Source organism: Salvia miltiorrhiza, chromosome 1 (assembly GCF_028751815.1).
Source record: "Salvia miltiorrhiza cultivar Shanhuang (shh) chromosome 1, IMPLAD_Smil_shh, whole genome shotgun sequence".
Lineage (NCBI taxonomy): Eukaryota > Viridiplantae > Streptophyta > Magnoliopsida > Lamiales > Lamiaceae > Salvia > Salvia miltiorrhiza.
The window spans coordinates 49,655,335-49,682,926 of NC_080387.1; the positions used below are offsets into that span (position 1 = coordinate 49,655,335).

At 36.0% G+C, this 27,592-nt stretch overlaps 3 protein-coding genes across 4 annotated transcripts; 1 reads left to right on the top strand and 2 right to left on the bottom strand.

Annotated features, from left to right (window-relative positions):
• The first annotated feature begins 920 nt into the window (after nucleotides 1-920).
• On the top strand, nucleotides 921-9,852 carry LOC130989923 (calcium-transporting ATPase 9, plasma membrane-type-like). Of its 2 annotated transcripts, XM_057914104.1 has the most exons (32): nucleotides 921-1,464; nucleotides 1,876-1,992; nucleotides 2,084-2,123; nucleotides 2,594-2,709; nucleotides 2,800-2,931; nucleotides 3,016-3,105; nucleotides 3,281-3,350; nucleotides 3,604-3,674; nucleotides 3,785-3,868; nucleotides 3,938-4,015; nucleotides 4,093-4,164; nucleotides 4,593-4,676; nucleotides 4,755-4,837; nucleotides 4,905-5,013; nucleotides 5,093-5,148; nucleotides 5,233-5,275; nucleotides 5,388-5,471; nucleotides 5,553-5,690; nucleotides 5,906-5,968; nucleotides 6,046-6,147; nucleotides 6,345-6,455; nucleotides 6,575-6,742; nucleotides 6,899-6,958; nucleotides 7,303-7,467; nucleotides 7,557-7,673; nucleotides 7,989-8,225; nucleotides 8,434-8,534; nucleotides 8,788-8,833; nucleotides 8,923-9,060; nucleotides 9,159-9,266; nucleotides 9,368-9,459; nucleotides 9,534-9,852. In XM_057914104.1, exons 1-32 carry the CDS (start codon nucleotides 1,300-1,302, stop codon nucleotides 9,643-9,645), a joined length of 3,252 nt encoding a protein of 1,083 aa, XP_057770087.1. In that variant the 5' UTR covers nucleotides 921-1,299; the 3' UTR covers nucleotides 9,646-9,852. The 2 variants fall into 2 exon arrangements, with proteins under 2 accessions (XP_057770087.1, XP_057770078.1); XM_057914095.1 differs by having other exon boundaries at nucleotides 3,785-4,015.
• Nucleotides 9,853-10,005: 153 nt separating this feature from the next.
• LOC130989951 (protein MANNAN SYNTHESIS-RELATED 2) lies at nucleotides 10,006-13,477 on the bottom strand. The gene is made up of 6 exons (XM_057914133.1): nucleotides 13,033-13,477; nucleotides 12,258-12,381; nucleotides 12,109-12,179; nucleotides 11,629-11,714; nucleotides 10,802-11,378; nucleotides 10,006-10,574 (listed from the first exon to the last, which is right to left on the bottom strand). Exons 1-6 carry the CDS (start codon nucleotides 13,132-13,134, stop codon nucleotides 10,296-10,298), a joined length of 1,239 nt encoding a protein of 412 aa, XP_057770116.1. The 5' UTR covers nucleotides 13,135-13,477; the 3' UTR covers nucleotides 10,006-10,295.
• A 2,335-nt stretch (nucleotides 13,478-15,812) lies between these two features.
• LOC130989940 (subtilisin-like protease SBT4.3) lies at nucleotides 15,813-22,022 on the bottom strand. Its single transcript, XM_057914122.1, has 9 exons — nucleotides 21,818-22,022; nucleotides 21,402-21,493; nucleotides 21,082-21,328; nucleotides 19,766-20,255; nucleotides 19,137-19,231; nucleotides 18,853-19,068; nucleotides 18,642-18,765; nucleotides 18,067-18,277; nucleotides 15,813-16,401 (listed from the first exon to the last, which is right to left on the bottom strand). The coding sequence occupies exons 1-9, from the start codon at nucleotides 21,895-21,897 to the stop codon at nucleotides 15,860-15,862; spliced, it is 2,097 nt and encodes a 698-aa protein (XP_057770105.1). The 5' UTR covers nucleotides 21,898-22,022; the 3' UTR covers nucleotides 15,813-15,859.
• Nucleotides 22,023-27,592: the final 5,570 nt, after the last annotated feature.

The window sequence follows — 27,592 nt, forward strand, 5'->3', positions numbered from 1 at the left end:
ATTTTCATTTTCTCGAAAGCAAAGCAATTTATAATACAAAAAATCAATATAATATATAAAAGAGAAGTTTTTTTCTCATTTTTTCTCTTTTTCTCCACCAATTTTTTCACCATTTTTTTATATATTTTAATTATTTTCTAAACATGTGCATCTTAAATTTAATATAGTATAAAAATTATCAAAAATAAATTTAAAATGAATAAGTTATGAAAAATTTAAATTTTTTTATTTATGTTTGTGTATGAAAATATTTATTATGATGAATAATACTATATAATAATAATATGTATAATGCAAATTTTCATTATCGAATAATTATTAAATTTATTTAATAACTATAATTATTATTACACTTTGCATAAATAAAAAATTTACATTTTTAATTCCAAGATTTTATTGAGTAAATGATGTGAGTATTATATTTTATTTTTCAAACATATTTTGAAAGTATTTGATTTTTTTTATTATTTATATTTATTTATTTAAATTTATCATTTAATTTCGATGTCCGTCGTGTATCGCACGAATGGGCGTATGCTAGTAAATCTATTAAATTTGTCCGCCAAACAATGTTTTTTTTAGTAAATGAGGCTTTGCTCTAGTGCAAAGCTGATGCACCCAAAGACTCTCATTATGATCATTATGAGAGATCTTGGGTTCAATCTCGTCTTCGTGTGATGATGTTTTTTCACTTTAGGTTGGTGATATATTATCGTCTGTTTTTTTAAAACCAAAAAAAATGTTTTTTTTTTTTTTAATGATTATAACCGAAGAAACGTTTGGAGCTTGAAATGGCTCTCGTCAGTCATCAGTCAGTTACAACTTACAAGTGACCTAATTTTCTGCGCGGGAAATTTCTGCGAAGCTTCTTCTGAGCTAGATTTGAGTGCTCGATGATGATGGTCACCGCTACAAATTATCAATCGAATTTGTATGCAACGCATCGTAAAAATACTTCGGAAAGTGGCACGAAATTACTAAATTTTCCCCTCAATTGTAGCTGTTTTCTATGGTATGCCGGTTGAATCGGATTCTATAATTTCAAAACAGAGACCGAAAATACACAAGAGAGAGAAAAATACGTAAGAGAGAGTAAGAGAGAGAGAGTAATCAGTATATGCATTGTGTTAATAAACGCAGCTCTCAGTGCGCGATGAATCTGCTCCATTTCGTCAATGCGGGATCGATTTGATTGAGTTTTCTCCGACGCCCAATTTCGTTGTTTTTCCGGTTCAAAATTCCGTTGGTTTTCAGGAGCGGTGGTAATTCTGTTGAAGCGGTGGTGCCATCCCCGCGGCCATGACTACCGGCGACGAGGACGAAATTCACCATGACCTCGAGAGCGGCGCCCCACCCGACGCGCCGGAGGATGAGGTCGGATCAGCCGTAGATGAAGAGTTTTCCGACCCTTTCGACATCGGGAACACCAAAAATGCCTCTCATAATTTGCTGAAGCGTTGGAGGGTAAGATGGGAGAAATGTGTTTTTCATGCATTCGCATGCAATCGACTGTTCATCTCTGCACTTCTTCGATTCTGATGAAATAATTAAATATCAGTTAATATGCACTCGTCTTAAACAGTAAGATTTTTAAATGAGATGGCTATTGAACATTCTATTGAAGTATGAATCTCAACTAACAGAATCCGATTGATTATGTGATGTAGCTATTTTAGATTTAGGATAATATAAATCAATGGCATTGGACGATTAATCGAGTGAGATACAATTTTCTGGTTGAACTATGCATAATTGTCGATTCAGACTTCCATATTTGCATATGCTTGTATTTATGGAGTGATGATGCCTTTATTGATTGACTGATAACACGCAAGAGGAACCTACCCATTTCTGATTTGCAATGGTCCTCTGCAGCAAGCAGCTCTTGTGCTTAATGCTTCTCGTCGCTTTCGCTACACATTAGACTTGAAAAAGGATGAAGAGCAAGAAAAGAGACGACGAATGATTAGAGCTCATGCTCAAGTCATAAGGGTAATACAAGAATACATTAAGCACCTGCTATAAATTCTTCAACTAATTAACTTCTTTAATCACTTATATACTAGTCTTCTGGTAATTGTAGGCTGCATTGCTATTCAAATTGGCTGGACAGCGAGCCATAGGTATTTAATCACTTCCACGACTGCTTCCCATTAGCTATTGTTTATGTTCCGCCACTTATTCTATTGCATTATACTTTAAACTCCCACTTGTTCTTTCCAAAGTTTCTGGATCAATGAGGAACCATTATCTTCCACTTAATACCGAGCAAGTTTTTTGTCGTATTAGTACTGCAAGAGACTGAGACAACTCTTGCTTCAGAAATGGAGTCTTCTAACGGCTTAATAATCCACTACACATTAACAATACAAGTGCAGTCCTCTAGTGATAGATAAATAGTGATTATAGCGCTGTATAATAAGTGGATTAATACTGCTCCAAGATGAGTCAGATGTTTATACAATTTTGCATTCCCGAGCTTCTATTGGGACTTGGACGTCACCACTCTGGTTTCCTCAGCATTGATTTGCATTTAAGTATTCTGCTTGCTAAACTTCTGTGTAAGTTAACCAGATCTTTTTTTGCTATTCAGTGTTAGGCACAGCAGTGATTCCTCCATCTCCATCTGGGCCTTATGGAATTTCACCCGAACAGCTTTCTTCAATGAACAGGGATCATAATATTGCTGCATTCCAACAATATGGAGGGGCAAGACTACCTTTTCCCTTTACAACTCTTTAGCTAGTTTTTATGATGTATGTCTCAGTTAATTAGTTTAAAATTTTTCCATTTGTTTAGGTTAAAGGCATATCAGCTATGCTACGAACAGACCATGAAACAGGGATTTCTGGTGATGATAATGAGTTTGCACAGAGAAGAGATGCCTTTGGTTCAAACACTTATCCTGTGAAGAAGGGGAGAACTTTCTGGGTAAAGTTTTCTGTAGACTGTTGCTTTGGTGTGACTATACATCTAGTGGAACTGAAAGTTTTTATTTTGCTTCGTTTCGTGCAGATGTTCCTATGGGAGGCCTGGCAGGATACAACTCTCATAATTCTAATAATAGCTGCTATCGCATCTTTGGGTCTCGGAATAAAAACTGAGGTAACCATAGAATACAAAAAGTACACAAGTCCGTTTTCACCATTGAGTTATGACCAATAACATTTATTGGTAAGAATTATTTTGCATTAACATTTATTTATATAATCTTCCAGTGGAAAGCATTGCAATTCAATGCTATTTCAAGTCTCTTTTAACAATTCATCATTTCTTGCAGGGCCTTTCAGAAGGATGGTATGATGGAGGAAGCATCACCTTTGCGGTTCTTCTGGTCATTATTGTTACGGGTAATCAAAACTTGTCTTTTATGTTACCTCTCCTTGTTCATTCACCGTTAAATTTCTTAAAAGAACCACCACTGAAAATTACTTTTGAATAATGGTTCCCTTTGGTTGACGCTTTCTACATTTGTCCTTCTGCTCCTCATAGTTTCTTGAACAACTTTTGCTTTAGTTTACCACGAGAGAAAAATTACTTGTTGGTATGCAGTATGACTGACATGTGTACGAACTTTTTCTTTATTATGCATCTATTTTTCAGCAACTAGTGATTACAGGCAGTCCCTCCAGTTTCAAAATTTAAATGAGGAAAAGCGAAATATTCAAGTGGAGGTAATATTAGCAATGAAGCTATATAGATTTCTCCCGTCTTTTTATTTTATTTTATTTTTAAGGTAAGGTGAATGACGATTTATGTACTCATGAAAAAAAAAACTGAATAGGTTATCAGAGGAGGTCGGAGAGAGAAGGTTTCCATATATGACATTGTGGTTGGGGACGTCGTACCTCTCAAAATAGGAGATCAGGTCACAAATGATTTGATTGAATTGTTTTATCCTTCGTTATCTAAAAGTTTCTTGGCATACTATATACAGGTTCCTGCTGATGGGTTAGTTACGACTTCCCATTCTCTTGCCATCGATGAATCCAGCATGACTGGAGAAAGCAAGATTGTAAGCTGGTTAGATTTGTTCGCTGGTTATTTTAGATTATTGATCTAATATCTCTCACGCCTAACGCCACTATGCAGATTCAAAAAGACCAAAAATCACCGTTTTTGATGTCAGGTTGCAAGGTCGCAGATGGTGCTGGAATTATGCTGGTAAGGTTCTAACTTTAAACACCCATTAGCTGGACATTCTAAATCATACAGATTTGTATTGTCATTGTTTAAACACTTCTTGATGCCTCTGGCTAAAGCTCACTGCAACACCATTTTAAATTAATGAAGGCTATATTTTGTTAAAATGATATAGAATGTATGAAAAAACTGATTGATTTGTGTTAATATTTTATGAATGATTAATATAACTATGTATTTGCAACACAGATATAATTAAACAAACACACATGTCTTTCCAATGCAACTGTCCTAGGTGGTTGTGTGATTAATAGTGAAGAACCATGCTGCTGCCGAGTTGGTCAAAGCTATCTTGACTTTGTTTTACAGAGTATTTAGAGGAATATGTCATGTATATGGTGACTAATAATGTTCGTATTCCTTGATGATAGTTATGTTTTGTATTTTAGGTAACTGGTGTTGGAATCAACACTGAATGGGGATTGTTGATGGCTAGTATATCAGAAGATAATGGCGAAGAAACTCCTCTACAGGTAATTAGTGGATAATGGTGTAATCACAGTTTGTCATATGACAGCTATAATGCTACGCATCATGATGAAATTTTACAGGTGCGTCTGAATGGTGTTACGACTTTTATCGGCATTGTTGGGCTCACTGTAGCTTTTTCTGTCCTCATTGTACTATTGGCTAGGTAATTTGGGCTTTGTTTCTGGTATCATGTGATTTGGTCACATTGTATTGACAATTAATTACCCCAGATATTTCACTGGGACTTCGAAAAATCCTGATGGAACTGTTCAGTTTGTTCGTGGGCAGACCAGTATCGGCCACACAATTGATGGAGTTATACATATTATTACTGCTGCAGTAAGTTTCTGCTTTCTGAAATGGAAATGGAAAACATATAGAGCTTCTTTTCTATTTATTGACTGAGGTTTTTATTTAGGTAACAATAGTAGTCGTTGCGGTCCCAGAAGGGCTTCCTTTGGCCGTAACCTTGACGTGAGTATGAAAAATGTTCCCTAGCATTATGTCAGTGTCCATTCCCGGTTCTAATATAATTTATATATTTTGAAATTGTAACAGCCTTGCATACTCCATGAAGAAGATGATGGCTGACAAGGCTTTGGTATGTAAGAGTTTCTGTTGTTTCCAGATCTCTAATTAAATCAACTATGTTCATTTTCTTCATGACTTTATCATATGATATCTCCAATAAAATTGTTATACTTGATATCCAGGTGCGCAGGCTCTCGGCCTGTGAAACTATGGGATCTGCAACGACCATTTGCAGTGATAAGACTGGAACTTTGACACTGAATCAGGTTATTTTAAATTCTATTTTGAACTCTATCAAGAAGTGGAAAAACTGGATGCATTTTTAATCAGACTACATTTTGACATAGATGACCGTAGTTGAGGCTTATGTCGGGAAAAAGAAAATTGATCCTCCTGAAGATGGTTCCCAGTTGCCCCCATCAGTTTCCTCTCTGCTCGATGAGGGACTAGCTCAGAACACTTCTGGCAGCGTATTCTTATCTAAGGTAAGCTCGATTTCTTGAACATACACAAGTCGTAAAGGGCTAAGGTTGCCAATGTTATGTATTTTGTTGCATTTTCCACCAAAAATATGCGAACACAAAAGAAAGCACTCATAGATGTCTGTTCTTCACGAGTAGTAGACGATGATGCATTTATAAAATTGTTGTACCATGTTACATATTCATCCTTTTTGTGTGTGTGTGTGTGTATTTCTAAGGATGGTGAAATTGAGGTGTCTGGATCTCCAACTGAAAAAGCCATTCTTCAGTGGGGTGTCAAGGTACTTCCATGCTCTAGCATCAATTGCTCAGTTTCCATCTCGATTGTGATCACCTTTTTTTCCCTTACCCTTTTCAGCTCGGAATGAAGTTTGACATTGTGAGATCTGAATCCATAGTTCTCCATGTCTCTCCTTTTAATTCTACCAAAAAGCGAGGGGGTGTTGCAGTTAGAGGGCGGGTAAGTGATCCATACTAGATACTTGATGCAATAATTTGATCTTTGAGTATTGAGGAGCATTATATGAAGATTCCTCAAAGTCCGGAATCCATTCAAAGAATAGGAAATAGTTGGAATATTTGAGCAATATGTAGAAATAGCTGATTTTGCTCACTCTAAAAAAATATTTGAGAAAGTTTTTCTTCTTGACATGGCAGACTGGATCCAAAGTTCATGTGCATTGGAAGGGAGCCGCCGAGATTATCTTAGCTTCATGTTCACAGTACAATGATATAAGTGGTTCTGTGCAGCCAATAGATAATGATATGGTAGGTAGTTAGAAGTTAGAATATGGTGGTTGAATGTAAATTTTAGTATGTTAAAATTTAATTCAAGTGAGGTTACAATCTTAATACTTACAGATGTGTGTAACGCCTTTCTTATTCAGGATTTTCTTAAAGATGCTATTAATAACATGGCTGAAAAAAGCTTGAGGTGTGTTGCTGTTGCTTACAAAACATTTGAAGCAGATGCAGTTCCAACGGATCAAGAACAGCTGGCACAGTGGACTTTACCAGAAGATGATCTTGTTTTGCTGGCTATCATTGGTATTAAGGTAGCTAACTCAATGAACAATTATTCAGACTCACACTTGTATGGTTATTGTTCATACTTTCTAACATCAAATAGAAGTCACTTATGGCATCATTTCGCTGCATTTCAATTCTTTTCGTGGCTAAATACTGTATGTTCATCAAATTTTGTTATGCAGGATCCGTGTCGTCCAGGTGTCAGAGAAGCAGTGGAACTATGCACACATGCTGGTGTTAAGGTATCAATTTTGTTTGTTAGAGCTTCAGACATGAAAAATCTCATTGTAAGCTACTAATCACTTAGCATTCCAAAAGAATACCCTTTTCTCCATATAGACATTTCATTTGCACCACGGCCAACTATATATCTTGATCTACTCTTGTTTTTAACGACTTGCCATCCAGAAAATTTCTTAAGAAAGGTATAATAAAGCATGATTTCACTGGTTTTTAATCTGTTCTTCTCGTATTCTTGACAAGGTGCAGAAGTTAATAGAACTAGAAGTTTTCACTGGTTTTATGATATTGTTTTGTTGTTTTTCCTGATATAAAAGGAGGACGTGATGTGTTTGTCAACCATTAGGTGCGTATGGTAACTGGAGACAATATTCAGACAGCAAAAGCAATTGCTCAGGAGTGTAGCATCCTTTCATCGAATGCAGACACTGGTGAACCCTACGTTATGGAAGGGAAGAGATTCCGCGAGTTGTCTGAGAAAGATAGAGAACAAGCTGCAAACTTGATTTTGGTATGTTTTATCACGAAGACCTCTCTATTTTGTTAGCGAGCTATGCCTTATTCGAAGGACTAATAGGCATTATGTTTGATGATGAACAGGTTATGGGAAGGTCTTCTCCGACTGACAAGCTTTTGCTTGTTCAGACACTGCGTAAACAAGGGGAAGTCGTTGCTGTAACAGGAGATGGAACTAATGATGCCCCTGCACTCAATGAGGTTTGATGAGCTTTCATCATGCTTTTCATAACTTTTTAAAGCTACCTCCAAGCATTTATCAAGCTATGTATTCTGTGTTTGGATTATTTTCTGAAGCTCTAAGGATTGTGTCATAATGAGTGTTTTGATGGTAAATCAAGTGAAGAATAAATTGTGCAACCCATTTATTCAGATTACTCTGTCTTCTCAACCAAAGTTTATCTAATACTAGTACATATTTTTTTGTCTGAGACTCCAATATATATGAGAGAGAACTTTAGTTATGGTGGTTTATATTGACATCAATTACTCATTACTTATTTTCTATATTTGTAGGCTGATATAGGTCTTTCCATGGGTATACAAGGAACTGAAGTGGCAAAAGAAAGCTCAGACATCATTATCTTGGACGATAATTTTGCTTCGGTTGTAAAGGTTGTTCGATGGGGACGTTCTGTATATGCAAATATCCAAAAATTTATCCAGTTCCAGCTCACTGTTAATGTTGCAGCTTTGACAATAAACGTCGTTGCTGCAGTTTCTTCGGGTGATGTTCCTTTGAATACAGTGCAGGTGCATTACTTCTCTAACAACCTGGAGTTTTGAAGCCAACCTATTTGATGAATCTTGTCACCATCATTACTTAGTCACTTCATTATCCTTAGGAATAGAAGACATAAACAAATATGAATCCACAATCTTCGAGAAGCCTATCAATGATTTTTACAAGATTGAACGCATTTTTCTGGAGGCTGGACCTTTACTCGTGTTTATGTTGCAGCTTCTCTGGGTTAACCTCATCATGGACACTCTGGGAGCTTTGGCACTGGCGACTGAACCACCAACTGATCATCTTATGGATAGATCTCCAGTTGGACGTAGGTACGAATCTACAACCCCGCTAATCTAGTTCTCAATAATTTGTTATGTATCACGTAAATTCAAATAATGTTTGGCAGCATTCAGTACACATAATATTACTCAATAATGTAGCATTCATTACTGAAATATCATACAGTTTGATAACAGTGTTGCTCAACTTTTAAAATATATATTCTGTACATTTCTTTTTGTAGCATTTTCTACTGGATAAATATAACTGCTTCACCATTTAATTAGTTAACATGTTGTTCAGGGAATCACTAGTAACAAATATTATGTGGAGGAACTTGATTATCCAGGTATAGTTTATTTTCCAATGAATTATTTCTTTCTTTTTTGAATAAAGGAATTCTAAATAAACAATCTCATTCTACCTTTTCTGGTGCAGGCTATATATCAAGTAGCAGTACTCCTTGTTCTCAACTTCTGTGGGTTGAGTCTTCTCAAATTGAAGAATGACAACGACATAGAGCATGCTAACATGGTGAAAAACACTGTGGTATTCAACACGTTCGTTCTCTGTCAAGTAAGTGCAATCTAATCGAATCCGACAAACTTCAATAAATTCATGTGATGTGCTAGAATTTACCTGAAAAAATCGTCCATTCGCCTGTCGATTTACAGATTTTCAACGAGTTCAATGCTCGGAAGCCAGACGAACTCAATGTCTTCACCGGTGTGACCAAAAACCACCTCTTCACTGGAATAGTTGGATCTACATTTATACTACAAGTGAGTGCATGATTCATATATAAAGTTTGTAAAAATTCCAGTTTAACTTCCATTTTCTGATAACTAACATGCTCTCTCTTTTTTCTTTTTTCTGTAACTAGATAATCATCATCAATTTCCTTGGGAAGTTCACCTCAACTGTGAGGCTTAATTTCCCACAGTGGTTGATATGTTTTATTATAGGCATCATCAGGTTTGTCCATTTCTATTGTTTTTTTTTTTCACCTCATCATCTTGCTACATTTGTCGATATCTTCTTTCTTGCAGCTGGCCTCTGGCTGTAGCTGGTAAATTTATCCCGGTTCCGAAAACGCCCCTAGGGAAGGTCTTCATCAAGCCATATCAACGGTGCATTGCTGCTCGTGATGCACGCACCTAACAGCACCTAATATCATCATATCTTTTCTTGATTCATAAAGATCCCTCACCCATATTTCTTTGAATTTATGGTGAGTGCGATCACCAGCTGCAACGTTACAAAACCGACACATTATATTGTGCTACTTTCAAATAAGTGTACTGTGGCATGCTGGCTAAGCGAATCTCGATTTATTGATATTCTATTTAATGGCAATATATATTCCATGCTTCATTTACTTGTGCTGTCAGCCTGTCACTGTCAATGTATTGCTCTCTGTTTTTTATTTTGGAAAAATCCAACTCATAAAATAGTTGCCCGGAAATCAGAAAAGAAAACTATTCTGTAAAGTTATGAAAATAGTAATTGGATCACTCAATATGAAAGTGAGGAATCAATTCACACTTCTTAAATGACTACCAAACATGGATGTGACAACAAGTATACAATGTATCAATAAATCATTTGAAGTGTCTCTTTTACATCACAACAAAGCGCCTATGCAACCTACCAAAAACCCTTTTAAGGCAAAACGAGAGAGAGAGAGAGAGAGAGAGAGAGAAGTTTCACTTAGAAACAGCTGAAATACATTTTGCGAAACAAACCTTAACCGCAGCTTATAAATAGAGCACTTCACAACTTGGTATGGGAGAATTGTCCATAATCTCAACCTAGCAAAAACATGAGTATGCAAAGTGGTTCTTTTTCGTCACATAAGAAGATATGAATTCTTCGGGAGCTGCGGTTGAGCTAGGAATGTCTGCAGGAACAAGTATCTGAGTCTTGCCAGAAGCTATTCTCTTTCCAGCAACATTAGCATAAAAGAGCCCGGATATGGCCGGAACGAAAACATCACTCTCCGAGCAAATGTAGTAGTCTATTACCTTCTCAAATTCAGTAGTGTCCGAGTTCAGGAACTTATCTTTGTTCTCCATTGGCATTATGGACTCCTACAAATGTTATGTACCACAAATTTAGCATAAAAATATGTTTTCAGATCAACATTATAATTTTGCGACTTGGCCTAGATTTCATTTGAGAAGCAGAGGTAGATAACAGAGTGGAAACATTCGAATGAGAATGTTTACACCAATGTTATGGAGATAAACTATCATGAGCTTCTAGGTAAAAAAAATACTACCATTTCAGGGAAGAAAACATAAGATGAAAATCATACCTTTGTATAAGTTTTCGGGAAGAAGTCCTTTAGAGCATCAAGACTGCTATGCCATTTCGTCTGGGTCACGTAAACCGTGGTGTCCTTTTCAAAGCCCAGCTTCTTCAAAAAGAACGCTATATCTTGTGGACTGTAGCAACTTTTGGATCCAGAACCACCATTCTTGTGACAACCCTTTTTCTCAAGTATTTCGACCCTCAAGTCAATCGCCACAAATTGTCCGTTTGACTTCTTACTGAGGGTCTTGAGACGGTCAATCATGGAGTCAACAACTTCACGAACTTCTGTTTGAGGCTCGAGTGTCCCAAACATGGCTAAACATGCAACAGAGTCTGTGTTGGTCTTCTCTTTATCTTTTTTCATGTTAACTGATGGGAAGTAGGTAACCAGCCTTATGTTTCCCTTGGTTTTGAAAACTGTTTCTATATTGTCAGCAATATATCCTTCAGTAACCCGATTAGGGACCTTCACTACTGCAAGATTACGAGCTGATATTTTAGGTTGAGATTTAACGACTTTGACCACTCCATCAAGGCTCGTAATGAATTTATCAACATCATAGACATCATCGAAGTTCCTGAAAGATATGGATACAGTACTAAGTCAACATTCACATTTCAGCTAGTATTACTTTCTAACATCTTCCAAACATGCAACAGTTATAACGAAACTATTTGACCTTCATCATAGAAGAACAGCAGCCAGCAGAAAGGTAGCTAAAAGAAGAGGCCTTTAAATCTTTCTTTTTTGTCTGTTCTTCCGAGAGAAATATTATTTTGCTAGAAAAGCTTGTGTGCCATTTACAAGAGCTAGAAGCCACATTTTACCTTCTGTCACCAGGTTCACTTCCTCTAATGTCTGGGATTACAAGTGTCGCCCGTAGTTGTCTTGCAACAACTACAGCATCAGCAATCTAACAACGATGATAACCAGGAAATGAGCAAGCAATAGACAAGAAAAAATGAAGTATTTTGCTCAGAGAAGTTGCAGAATACCCAAAATTTGCAATTCATGAGGCATTTAATATACTGATCCCGACAAATCTAAAGAAAATACTGATCCCAGCCAGTTGTAGTTATTTACTACCAGTTTAAGCAATGGTTTGGCTAAAGAAAATTATTCTAAATTTAATTGATGCATTTATTGAGTGGGTTGGAAAGTACAAAAGAAATAGCAATTTGAATATGTAACTACGACATCAATTTGGCCTAGCTAGTTCTCTTGCATATACATCACCCCATCCCAATCAAGGAACAAAAAAAAGACTGCAACAATGTCTTTACGCTTCAGTAAGTATAAGAAGCTACCTGAGAAACATGGTATTCGGGGCCATTAGTGAGTGAGAAGGTGACGTATCCTAGTGATTCAACTGCCTCCTCTGTTACCAAAACATCAAGTAAGACACATTCACACACACAAAGAAAAGCCAAAAGTTTCACAATTGCAATGAACTTACCCAAGACCGGCTTCTTCCAACACGGCTTCAAGGTCAGGCCATCCTCCTTCCAAGGGCCATCAGCCCCTTTTGCAACACTAGCAATGGTATGCTCCGAAGCCTTGTTCGTATCATGAACAGTTGGCTGTGCAAAGAGGAAAATCAGCGGATGAACAGAAAGCACATACACTTTCCTATTCAGTAACTCAAAAATGCACTCTCTTTTCCACCAAGGTCTAAAACAAAAACTATCAAAGCAGAAGCAAATAACAAGAGCTAATAGTTCAGTACAGTCTCACACATTATGTTTCAATTAATTACAATTCCCAATCTCTATTTGCCAATTCTCAAGTGTAGCAACACACAGCAAACGCAGTCTTCATGATCTGCACCTCCCTAAATCGAGACGTAAAATCGAAAAAATCTGCTGATGCATCGTCCCAAAAATACATCACTTACCGCGAAAAAGCCAACACAATCCAATTCAGATCAGATCAAATCCACATACATCAGCAGATGCAAAGAAACAAACAAATCTAATCCACACCGAACTACTCAATACCAAATGAAGCCAAACAGACACACACTTTCCACACCAGAAAAAACGACAATAGATTCCAAATCACACAATCCAAGCATCAAAACACCTCAAACCAATCCACACAGTACACAAACAGACACACACACATATAACTAACTCGCGCCATTGCCATGCCACGTTAAATCAACCAATCAAATCCAACAGTAACTCCGACAGTACCCAACTATCAATTCATGACATGAAGCAAAAACATACTTGAACCGCATCGAAATGGTCGCGCTTGATCATGTCGCCGAGCATTACGAACATAGTCACCGTCAACACCCCCGCCAGCACCTGCCTCGGATCCACAGCCATTGCTTTCAGATCTCGGTTTTCTCGCTCCAATAGATGAGTGAGAGAGATAGAGATAGAGAGAGAGAGAGGAGTGAGAAGTAGAGCAGCAGTGTGTGTGTGCGCGTGTCTTTATCCTTTTTGGCGCTTATCGATGGTTTAACCATCTTTTTCTGCCTCTGTTTTAGGTTTATATCAATGCAATTATACATTATTAATTTGAATAATCACCACGCCGTGATTGATTAATCATTCTGTAGATACACACTAGGCTGTATCTATAGATTTATACGCGCGGTGGCACCCCCAGTGTGTGTATTTTTTTCTTCTGTGAGCGACCACCGACAGTTTTCCGAAAACGATTGGTTTCCTAAATCTCAGCATCCCTCCTCTCTTAATTTAGTACTCTTTTTTGTCGGCCTCCTTTCTTTTTTTCTTCTAATTTTTCTAAATTCTTTACAAGTCAAAAGTCAAAATTGCCCTCCACTCTTTTAATTTTTAATTATTACTTTCTCCGTCCCACTTTAAATGACCCAAAATTATCGGATTGTCCGATAATTTTGGCCCATTTGAAGTGGAATGGAAACAATATTATTTCTCCATATTTGCATTACTTTTCCTTTTTTCTCCTATGTCGAAAACATTTGTTGAAGAAATAAGTGATGTCAGCAGCTAAATTATGTGTAACATGCTCGATATGGAAGATGATAAGTATGCTAGAGGATCGGAAAAAGTATAAGTGAAAATTCAAGTTCATGAATTAACTTTTTACACGATAAAATTAATACGAAACAATATATTTTTTTAGAGGAAATACAAACTCATATGCTATTAAAATTCAAATAAATGATATCCAAAAGTCAAGACGGATAATTCGATTTTTAGATCAATCATTAGAAGTAAAAGCAAAACGTGCAAGCTTGTGAGCTGCCATGTGGCGAGTGTGGTAAAAATCAAGAACATGATTCCTAGCTTGTTTAAACGTTTCCCAAAGGTCGTCATCGAGCGAGTCCAACCCCTTGTAAATGTCATGTAAACACGTGGATAGCCAAAAGCTAATCAGTAGACATGGCAATAGCCCCGATGTCATTCTCTAACCAGAACCCTATATCAAGGATCAAAGCATGTAATTCACTCAAGAATATTGTTTCTGTGTGACCTACATGCCGACTAACAGTTATAGTAACATTACCAAGATGATCACGGATAATGAATTCAACCCCGGCTTTGGTTCCACCATCTTGGACATAAACATCAACATCAATCCAGAAAAGACCTAGCGACGATGACTGTCATGTACCAACCCCTTCTGAAGGAAGTAAGTGTTGGGCGAAAAATTGTTGTGCTCGCGACTAAGCATGATACTAATATTGAATAATTTGATTTGAATGAATGATTTCCTACTTGAACTATTTTATTTTATGCATAAACAATTATTACGAGTAGTTAAAGTAAACTAATTAATTAGCTTGGATAATAACTAATAATGTATTAATATTCTACTAAAGGGTTAGCCAGTTCTTGATATATTCTAATTTAATTAAATCCCTATATTTTGTTTTATGCATTGGTGAACATCATCTAAATTTAAAGTCGACGAATTATTAAAATTAAAATGAAAAACTTGAAAGGGTATTTACTGTTGGGGTAAGCAAAAACTGGTCAAATTGTAAGTTAGTTGACTTTAAGCAAAATTAGTTTACTATAGAGGATTAATATAAAGAAATTAAATAAACGTAAATAAAGGCGTAAATTAAGGGGTTTTCTACTTGGATTTCAGCATAAAAATTGGTGGCTTGTCAACTCATCAACCATTTTAACGTTATCATCGTCTACCTAATCTCTTCAATTTTAGTAGATAGTCATAATATTAATAAATAATGTGGAAATTAATAGCATTTAGTATAATTTAATACCTGCGTGTCACGTCAGAATTTGAAACCTTTGTATAAAGATGCGTATCTTGACGAATTCAAAAACAAACATATTTTATTATTTTTATTTTTTAGAGCCAACGACCAATACATTGCTCCTATTTAATATATTTAGGGGGAGTATTATTTTATCTTCAACAACGCAAATTAAGAGGACTTTGTGGTTGAAATATCATACTCCTATTTAATAATTTAGAAAAAAGAATTATAAATTCAATTGCGGAATAGTTTTGTTAATTAATGCCATTACTAATTCAGAAATACAGCGCTAGACTTGATCAATAGACTAACGACTTTAATAAACATTAGAGTTATAACATTTTTTCTTTTAAATTTCAGTTACATTTTTATCCCCAATATTCATCTTTTTTTTTGTGTGACAAATTTTCGTCAATGAACGATATTTACCACTTAAATGATGTACATGTACTCCCTCCGTCCCACTATAAGTGGCTCAAAACTTTTCGGCACGGAAATTAAGGAGAATGTGTAAATGTGTTAAAAGTGGTAGAGTTCACACTTTTTTAAAGGGTTAAACTTTGTCATTTATGGAAATAGGCCACTTATACTGAAACGGCCCAAAATGGAATACAAGCCACTTTTAGTGGATGGAGGGAGTAGTTTATTGCCAAAAAATGTAATATTCATGCAAGAAAAAAAAAATCAAAAAGTGTTTATAAATAAATGAAACGTTTAAAATCATGCGAAAATATAAATTTAAATAAATATTATAATTAACCCTAAAATAAAATAAAATTAGTCATTGAGTTATAAAATATCTTGGATCGCAAAAAAACATGAATTGATCAATGCTTCTATAAAGTATAATCGTCGTACACGACAATGGGGCTTCCGACTCTATGGATCCCATCACTCCATTCAATTGAAGCACCAATTTTTTTCCCACCACTAATCTTTCCTTTTACACGAACAACAAAAGATTTCCTCTCATTCAAAGCCTTAAACCTCAAAATCCTGGGCTTCACAACGATATCGATGTCCGAATCTTTGATGATCTTGACCCCATAAACACCCTTTGCACGACCAACATTAGTCACCCTTCTGGAAAACTTCACTAAAAATGGTTGATTCTTCTCAACTTTGGCCGTCATGGAAGGATAGTTGAGATCGTGATGTTTTGATCCAATATTGCCGGTTTTAGGGCATTCGATCTTGCTGTCTCTCGTTATTCTTCGTATTGTTGTTGTGTTGTACCCCAAACTACATAGTAGCTTGATGTAATCATCGATTGAAGTGTCGTAGACAAGTCCAGGACTCGTGGCCCTAATCGGATCGATGTGTCCTGCTCCATATGCAAATTCGGCATCCCCAACTTTTTTGTTTTTCAAGCTCCGTGCTGCAAGAGCATTAAAATATGAGGCAAAATGTGATATACCCTTTTTGAAAGATGAAACATAAAATATACCCACTTTTTTTAAAACAATAAAATCTACCCACTTAGGACATTTTTACCCCTATGTGTAATTCGCGCATTGCTCGCATTGCTCGACACTGAAGCGTCAAGCATCGAGCATGTCGAGCAATAGTTTAAATTGAACTATTGCTCGACGCCTCGAACATCGAGTGTCGAGCAATTAAGAACTGTCGAGCATGTCGAGCAATAGTTCAATGTCGAGCAAGACGAGCAATAGTTCAAATTGAACTATTGCTCGATATTAAGTGTCGAGCATTGATTGTCGAGCAATGTGAACCGTCGAGCACTGAACATTTTTGGCACAATTCAAAAATCAAACTTCAGATCTTGGCACAATTTCAAAAATCAAACTTCAGATCAGAAATCGTGCGACATCAGATCGTAAATCGTGCGACATCAGATCGGAAATCGTGCAGGTGGGGGGAATCGGTAGAGAGAGAGTAAGAAGAAGAAGAAGAAGAAGAAGAAGAAGAAGGCTGCGGTGGATCTGTGGCCACGGCGACGGGATCTGTGGCTGCGGTGACGGCGCTAGGGCGGCGGAGGCGGAGGCACGTTGGAGGGCGGCGGAGGCGCACTGAGAGAGAGATGGGAGGAGAGAGGAAGAAGAAGAAGAAGAAGAAGAAGGTTGCGCCTGTGATTTGGAGAGGAGTCGCGGCGAGGCAGAGGAGGAGGAGATGCTGGACGGCTGAGACGGGAGGCTGCGGCGGAGGCGTGCGTGGAGGCGCCGGAGGCGCGCCGGAAGCGCGCTGGAGAGAAAAACGGCGGCGCGCGACGGAGGCAGATCTGGGCGGCCACGACGACGGGATCTGTGGCTGCGGCGACGACGCCAGGGCGGCGGCGGCGGAGGCGGAGGCGCGCTGAGAGAAAGAGAGATGGGGAGAGGTTGCAATTTTTTTGGGGTGGGGGGAAGAGGTTGCGATTTTTTGGTGGTTTTTTTTTGGAGAGGGGATTTGTTTGGTATTTTCTTTTGTTTTAAGGGTATCTTAGTCCTTTCAACCTCAAAATGGGTACATTTTATATGTTTAATTTTGGGTGGGTATATTTTATGTTTCCTTTTTCAAATAGGGTAAAAAACACCATTAACCCTTAAAATATTGTATGTTGCATAATGATCTCCAAATTACTATCTATTCTAAATATTTGGTCTATATATATAGGTCTTTTTATATTACTCCTTTTAAATGAATTTCGAGTCGTACAATAATTTAATGCAACATGTTAATTTCCAAGAACACAGATAATATATGTTTGATAACAATACAAAATACTATTTGAAATATAGTAGTAATATAATTATATGATTGGGACACTTCAAAATGAAATATATACTAAATCATATATTGTGCGACACATAGTTATAAAAGAAATATAGCCATAAGAGACTATATAATTTAGACAATCCCAAAATAGAATATTGGACCAAATATTTGAGACTAAGCGAGCTAAGTGAAGAAAGGTATAGTAAGAAATTCGACTCTATATTCTTATTTTTTTTCAAATATATTAAATATAATTTATTAATTGATACCTACATACAGAAATGAAAGAGAGACTATAATTTTGGGACGGAGGGAGTAGTCGATTTACCTGTAGTCATGAGCGCTGATTTGACGGCGGCCGGCGACCAATTTGGTCGGAAAGATTTCACATAAGCAGCAGCTCCAGAAACATGAGGGCAAGCCATTGAAGTTCCGGAAATAATGCTGTAGTCCACAGATCTCTTGTCGACGAGCAAGCTAGGCGTCGCCATTGGCGAAAATGCGGCCAAGATGGTCGTGCCGGGCGCCGTTACATCAGGCTGTCGATTGCAGAGATCAAGATTTCATGTCTAAAACCATGTTAATGTCCAAATATGGAGTAAAACTGTTTGGTGGAGACTTAAGCTCCCCACCAAACAAAATAATTTTTAAAAGTATTATTTTAAAATCATGTGGGTTGTTTTATAATAGTCCCATCAACCAAATAAAATCATAAAAATTTGTACGAAATCTTAAATTCAAAATGTAAAAAATATATAGCCCCTACCTCACTTGTACCTTTAGAATGTTTGGAATGATGGAATTTGGCCCTCATAGCCCTCATCACCAAATAAAATCATAAAAAGTTTGCCTTTACCAAATCGTAAATTCAAAATGTAAAAAATATAGCCCTTACTTATATACCTTTAGAATGTTTGGAATGATGGAATTTGGCCCTCTAGCAGAATAGCCAGCAACTCGTGGAGCGGAGCGATCGTGTTTAGTTTTTGTTGCCGATATATATGCTTTAGGGGTTGTACCTGCACGCCTACAAGAGTCTCGTCAACAAGATTTGTAATCAAGAAATCAAAATTTTAAAATATTTTTGAGAAAACGCTCGAGGCTTGTTCCTAACTTTGTGGAGTTGATGTAGTGGAGAATCGAGGCAAACCCGTGGCGTGATAGCCTCGATTCCGGGAACGGGACGACGAAGGAAGGGTAGATGGCCGGAGTTTTCTTGATGATCCCAGCTGCACCAGCTTGGAATGCCTCTGTGGAGTCTGCTAATTCTTCACAAACTACAATCTTGTTTTTCACCAGTGTTCTGTTCAGGCATCCTTCAGCACATTTCCTGTGAAAACGGATTAGTAGTACTCACGCTTTTTAGGCTGAGTGTAGTAAGAACTTAAGTTGACTTACTTGGAGTTGACCTCACTGCAGTTTCTAGAAACATCTTTCCCATAAACAAGAGGCCATTTCACCCTCTTCCTCTTAAAAGTATCAATAGCCGCACCCTATTGCAAAACAGACACCACAGATCATAACAGAAAGGATTAATTATAATAAGTGTTCTCAAATTTTACATTTTCCAAAAAATATCTTCAAAATACATTTTCACTTTACACATATCAATTTTGGAAAAAGATTAATCTATATATTTTGCCTTACAAAGTCAAATTATGGAATAACAAGTCACTTCGCCAAGAATTTGCATTATTCAATATGAAATTCGAAAAAAAAATCCTAGACCTTAAGAATCCATATTAAAATTCGATGACCGACTCATTATTTCGTCACTGAATTCTATAAAGCACAATATAAATTATTTTTTTCCAAAATTAATGATTTTTGAAGTGAAAAGGTAAATTATGAATATTTTTTGAAAAATATTGAAAATCAGAGACAAAATATTGAAAATAAGAAAAAACGACAAAACGAAGCAGCTGTTCGGTTCGTAACCCACCCCTAGAGGTGTTTTGATAAAAAAAGCATCATAAATAGTAAATAAATAACAGAGAAAACAACAGAATCAATCAAGAAAAACACACCTTGACAACACGTCCATTTCCAAGCTCAATTCTATCAAAAAACACTCTATCAATAGAGCTAGCTCCGACCGAGAACACCCACGGCGCAACGCTGGTGATGCCGCCCCGTATGGGCCCATTATTGCCGGCGGACTGCACGGTCAGTATCCCCTTCTGCACGGCGTGAAAAGCGGCGATGGCGATGGCGTCGTAGTTGACGTCGACCGGATCGCCTAAGGAGATGGAGATGGAGATGATGTCGACTCCATCTGCTATAGCATCATCAAATGCGGCTAAGATATCGGTGTCTAAGCATAGAGGAGAGCAAGCTTTGTAGACGGCAATTCTTGCCGAGGGCGCCCCACCCCTCGCCGTGCCGCGGCCTAATCCGTAGAAGCTCGTGTTTTTCACCGCCCGCCCCGCCGCTGTAGATGCCACGTGGCTTCCGTGGCCGTACTCGTCTCGAGCTGAGTTGGATTCGAAGCCGTAGAATCGGGCTCCCACCAACTTCCTGCAACAGAACTCGTGTATTTAGTTTAGGATCGAGTGTCCACTGTTAGAAAACTCGTGTACGAAAATTGATCGGGCCATTTTTGGGAATTATAGGCCCAACTTATATGTTGGCCTGATGGGCTTGGAAAATGGGCTGGTTTTCTCCAAAGTCATGTATTAATATACCCTGAATTTAGATTTATCAACCCTAATGAGAATTATTAATTAATAAAGTGAAATTAAATAATTAAAATAATTATATAACGTAATTGAGTGGAATAAACCATAATTAATAACTATAAAATTAAATTAAAGCGTATAAAATTAAAATCGAAAATGAAAACATATATAAAAAAGTAAAAGTTAAAAAACTTGAAAGTGGAATACCAAGTTTGGTACATTGGATCTCAAATGTGTTTGGGGACCATACTGCGTGGATATTATAGAGGACTTTCAGTTTAGTAGATGTGATAAAGAAAATAATTTATAAGATATAGGAGGATAACTAAATAATTAATCAATCAATTTTGAAGGTGATAAATAATTGAGGTGGTCTTGGGTGCAACATGTTGCACCATGCAACATAATAATTCAAGTTGTATATATGATGCTCCATGCATGGTGTGGATCGATCATGTTGCATGGTGCTCCATGTTGCATCCAAGTTTTTGTCTAAATAATTATTCAATTGAATTATTAGAGTGTAGATCGTTATCTATTACGAGTCGAATCATGTAAACCAAATATTTGCGTACATTAATTTATTTTATCAATCACGACTTATATCACTCAAATCAAGCGCAGCTCATAAGTATGAGCAATAGAAATTAGGAGAGAAATAGTACTTGTTGCAAGTAAAATTCTTGCCACCTCTGCACACTCCCTTCCATTTCTTAGGGGGAGGGCCAAAGCCGCGATCGTTGAAGCTCTCCGATTCCGGCCAGACTCCTGTGTCGATGATGCCGATGACGATGTCGCTTTCAGCGGCGGGCTTTCTGTCTACATCTTCGGGGAATCCCATGAAGTCCCATGATCTTGTCGTCTGAGTTTGCAAGATACGAGAAGGGAAAATCGAAACCACTTCTTCAAAACCTATGTTGAACCCATAATTAATTTAACAAAAAGCAATATTCTTAAACTTAACACATAATTAAATTAAGCTTACTAGCTAGCTTTTCTCGTTCTGTGTTGGTGAGATTCGCTGCAAAGGCATTGAAACTCCTGTTGTAACTCCTCACCAAGGATTCACTAACAATACTACAGAAAGAAAAATACACACACTCTTGGTTTAGTGCATGTAATATAAGAGATTGAAAAACATGGTTTCTGTAAATAAAACACAACGGAATTAGGATTTTACGAATGAACGAACGAAATTACATTTTGGTATTTGGAAACGAGTTTGGAGGGACGAAACTACATTTTCTGCATATAATATAAAAGGTGATGAAAATAGAAAGTACAACCAGATGTAATATAAAAATAAAAAGTAGTAGAATCTAGATGTAGACACAATAAAATAAGTTATCCGGGCCGAGGCATAAGCGGGATATGTGTATATAATGACAAAGTAGAGACTACCTGCTTTGCATAACTTGTTGAAGCATGTCTAAATGGTACGATGAAACTGCATTTTCGTCGTGCTGGTGGATGCCTCCCATGTACACTACATAAACCTACGATCAACAAATTAGTTATTAGCATATATACGATAAGAATTTGAGAATAATTAATTGGCCATTTTTTGGAACTTAACATGATTCAAATGGTTAAATGGAACTTGCCTGCCTTTCTTCTTCTGCAGCACAGCTCAAAATGATGAAAAAAGATGTTGAAAATTTCAGAAAAATATACAAAAATTGAAATGAAAATAGTGTAGCCATCTTTACAGCTATGAATAATCCAAGATACTGTTGCAACTTTTTATAGTTGCTAACAGATTCTTGATGGTATAACAATATTATATCGATATATAATTAATGAGGTTGAATATTCTTTCGAAATCTGAATATATATTTATATAAAACAATATACGATTTATTTTTCTGAAGATATAGCTAAATAAGGTACGGGATTTTCTGTTACATTTTGTTTATGATGCGATGAATCTAATATACTGTATATTTGTATTTGGTGATATTATAAATAATACAGAATTAATATGGTTTGCAATATGACCATTCAATATCAATCATGAAATTATTCTCTTTGAGAAAAAAAAGAGATCAATAATTTCGTTATCATAATATTTATTCCCCTTTATGAAACGTGATTTGTTTCCATAGCTTATGATGGGGCATGTTTTGATTATTTCGTGGCGCATCCAATGCCATATAATCTCCACAAAGTGTCTGACTTCAAGCAAAAAATAATATCTTTTGTAGAACTCTTTTTTCAGGGAATCTGTAACACTAGTGAGTAACCCGTCGAATTTTGACGGGGTCTATTAAAATATAAATTTATGAAATTATTAATGTATTTTTTGTTTATGAATTATTTTTCACAAAAATAGAGAATTGGAATTGACCTAATTTAAATGTCTTATAAAATTTATATGCAAGTAAAGTTTCGATATCCAAAAAATATTAAAAGAGAGATTGGAATAATTATTTGAAACGTATCTATATTAGATGTCTGTAGTTGGAACCAATAATTAAAAAATAAGAAAAAAAAATTAAATAATATCATTAATGACTAGTCATAGAAAACACGCTAGATGTTGCAATTACCTCATAATCTATCGAAAATTTCATCATGCAACACGTTAGTTGTTGCGTCTTGCATATTAGGGTTGTAAATGAATCGAATATTTTTGCTCGATTCGAGATTCGATTCGAAATTGCCCTATTCGTATTCGAAATTATTCGATTCGTATTCGATAACAAATATTCGATTCGATTCGATTATTATTCAAATACATATATGAAATTATGATATTCGATTCGATATTCGTAGATATTCGATTCGATATATAATATATAATATATATAATATTTAATTATAATTTTATAATATCTAATTCTAACTCTAATTGTATATATACACTATATATATATATAATATTAACATTTTAATTATAATTTTTGTAATATCTAATTTTTTTAACCTTCCATTACTTAATTAAATTCGATTCACATAATAAAAAATAAATTTATAGCATGCTCATTGATTTCTTCACGCTACAATTTATAGATGTATATACATCTCAAGATCTCGAAACTAGTCCATGACACCAGCATTAAGAAAATTAGCTATATATATTTATTTATTTATACACACGCATATGATTATTAATTTATTGCAAAAAAGTTGTGAAAACTAGAAAACTAGATTCCAAAAAATAGTACAAACAATTCTAACCCTAATTCATTTCTAACTAGGCGCGCCTCCATTTCCAGATCTGAAGCATCCTTCCTCTAGCGGCTAGAGGTGGCCATCCGAACCGGAACCGTGAACCGGACCGAACCGCACGGTTCCGGAACTGGAACCGTTAGAGACGGTTCCGAACTGGGAATTGAAACCGGTTCAATACGGTTCGGTTACGGTTCTATTTTTTGGAACCGCCGGTTCCCGGTTCCGAACCGGAACCGGAACCGTGAAACCGCGAACCGCCGTACTTGAACCGTGAACCGTGAACCGCCGTATTGAACCGTGAACCGTACCAAAAAAAATTGATCATAAATTATAGATAAAATAAAGCTTGTTTACAACTAAAAAACTTAGTGCATGTCAATTGTACGAAAAATAATTTACTATTAAAGAGCTTGGTGATTGCGAATTATTATGATTCATTATGATTCATAAATTATTGTTTTGTCTTAAATTGGAAAATTTAAGACTAAATACATGACCAAACCAATTATTTGTGCTAAATTAATCATTAATTAAATTGGGATACTTCACACAAAAAAAATATGATTAGTTGTGAGTTTCCCTTAAAAATAAAGTAATTCAGAGTCAAATTTATTCTTGGTGTTAAAATAAACATATTTATCAGAACGATTCGCAACTTAACCTCCTTTTTATTGTAAATTAAGAGGTAAAAATTAATTTATATTTACCTCGTTCCAATTTAATAAGCCACAAGGTTCGGATATGCCGAACTTTATGGATATCAAAACTGGTCTTTATTGTGATTTACAAATGCTTTTTCAAGATTTTACTTCAAAATATGGTCCAAATATTTCTCGAAAACCAACTGTTAGGAGTACCGGGTCTTCCTCTTATGGATTTGACACTAGTACTCAAGCGGGTATGATGCTTCAAAATTAAATCGCCAACAAAGGTCATAGTGGTAGTCAAACACAATTTTCCGAATTAGAAGAATACCTTAGGGAGCCAAAGGGAGGAGAATTGCTTAATGCAGGGCCAAATGACGTGGACGTGTTGAATTGGTGGTCAATTAAGCAAGGCCAATACCCCATCCTTGCAATCATGGCGAAAGAAGTCTTTTCCGTCCCCGCATCAACTGTAGCGGTCGAGCAAGCTTTTAGCGAATCGGGATACATGCTCGATGAACGAAGATCCCAAATGGCACCGCATAATCTTGAAGCCCAACTATTGCTCAAAGATCATACATTAGCCGAAGCAAGAGAGCAAGAAAATAAATGGGATGATTTGTTCGTAGAGTACCCCATATCCACGACCGAAGGTGACACCACCGATGCGAGCGAGTCATCTCAATGCACCGAAGGCGAAGACTTTGACGATGACTTCGACTTCGACATGTAGAAGACTTCATGATTATGCGGTGTCACCAAAGGTAAGACGAAGGTAAGAGAACTACGTGGACTTTGATTCCTCCGGGATACGTAGGCAACTTAATTATAACTTAAATGTTATAATTAAGCTCAAGTCCTATTTCCTTTATTTCTTTTTTCCCCCAAATAACAAGTTGTAAATTAAGAGTTGTAATTTTATTTTAGCATCCAAAAGTTGTAATTTGTAAATTATACTAATAAGAGTTGTTATGTGCAACTTTGTAACTTAAATTATATTTGTAAGAATTGTAATTTATAAGTAGTTGATTCAAATAAAGTAATTATGCAATTTATAAGAATATTTGTAAGAATAGCAACTTTTATTTTATATTTGTAAGAATTGCAATTGCAATTTTTAAGTTAAATATATTTTTTAGAATATTTGTAAGAATATATTCTTTGTAAGAATATATAATATAAGTTAATTATATAAGAATATAAGTTAAGAATATATAAGAATATATTCTTTGTAAGAATATATAAGTTAATTATATAAAAATATAAGTTAAGAATATATAAGAATATAGTAGTTAATTATATAAGAATATAAGTTAATTATATAAGTTAAGAATATATAAGAATATATTCTTTGTAAGAATATATAAGTTAATTATATAAGAATATAAGTTAAGAATATATAAGTTAATTGTATAAGAATATAAGTTAATTATATAAGTTAAGAATATATAAGAATATATTCTTTGTAAGAATATATAAGTTAATTATATAAGAATATAAGTTAATTATATAAGAATATAACTTAAGAATATAAGTTAAATATATTCTTTGTAAGAATATATAAGTTAATTATATAAGAATATAAGTTAATTATATAAGTTAAGAATATATAAGAATATATTCTTTGTAAGAATATATAAGTTAATTATTTTATATTTGTAAGAATTGCAATTTATAAGTTAAATTATATTTGTAAGAATTGCAACTTTTATTTTATTAAAGCATATTTTATTTAATTAAAGCATATTTCATTTAATTAAAGCATATTATATTTGAATACAATTTATTAAAAAAAAAAAAAAACAAAACAAAATCACGGTTCGGAACCGGAACCGGCGGTTCGGAACCGGAACCGGAACCGCCGGTTCACGGTTCGGAACCGGAACCGTGGAAGTTATAAATCGGTTCGGTTCCGGTTCCCGTGTTCGGAACCGTGGAACCGCCGGTTCCGGGTCGGTTCGAACCGGGAACCGGACCGTGGCCATGTCTACTAGCGGCCTGCCAGAGCTTCCTCTTCTCTTCTCCACGCACTTTCTCTTCTCTTCTCCGCGTGATCTCTTCTCCACGCACTTCCTCTTCTCTTCTCCACTCACGTCGCGTCGCCGCGCAGCTGCGTATCCCTCTCCGTTTGCTGCAGTGCTGCTGCTGTCTCCATCTGCTAGCGTCGCTCGTCGCCCTCTCCGCTAGTCGCCAGCACCTCGCCGCGGCGTCGCCCTCTCCGACTGTTGTTGCCGTCTCCGTCTGCTAGGCTCGTCGCCCGCCACCAGTCGCCATCACACGCCTCATCTACTGTTTTTTTTTCTTCAGAATTTCGAATCGAATATTTTCGAATCGAATGATATAGAATACAAGTCGAATACTCGAATCGAATATTCAAATCGAATATTCGTAAGAAAATTAAGAAAATTTCATAAAACGAATCGAATACTCGAATCGAATCGAATAATTCGTACATAACAACGAATCGAATAATTCGTACATAACAACGAATCGAATATCGAATCGTATTTAATATTCGAAATCGAATCGAATCACGAATCGAATATTAGTATAATTTCATGAATACGAATCGAATATGGTGATATTCGCTTCGATTCGATTCGATTACAACCCTATTGCATATGACCTCTTTTGAGATTTCCACGTAGAATTGTACATAACTAATAATAGGTTTCGGCAGGTACAATCCTACATTTGAAAAAGATTGTCCATGACTTTTATTTATTGTCGACATAGCAAAATAAACACTCATAAGAAATTGTCTTCTATGGAACCGAATTGAAAATATAGTGAAATGCGATGAAATCGTAATCATTCTAGCTATAGAAAACTTATTGCGCACATTTTTTCCTAAAATGAGTTTCTCTTCACTTACGTGTTCCCTAAGTTGAGTTACTATCATCCTGGTGCCATTGCAAAGCCCATTGGATTGATCAAATTTTTGAGAAGCATGATTATGCATTCATCTTTCAATTTAATCTCACGATTTGGCAATCCTGAACACTTGATCGTTTCGAGATATTCAACCGAGAATGCCTGTTCATTGAGCTCAATTTGTCCATCTTGTTTGCAAATGCTATCTGAATTTAGATAAACCCTTTATTTGATAGACATTAGAGACATGGCGTAATCATTTATCATATCAATCATCTCATTAATTAGTGGGGGCCAAGATAGCTCTATTCTTAAACATTTCTATATCAAATGCATGCATTATTAATTACGTTAACGTTATGGATATAAATAAATTTTTCTTGACTTGTGGAATATTAATATAATGATTTTTAGATATTTCATAGTTTTTAGATACTCCCTCCGTCCACCAATTCAAGGCCTAGGGCAAGTATAATTTACACTT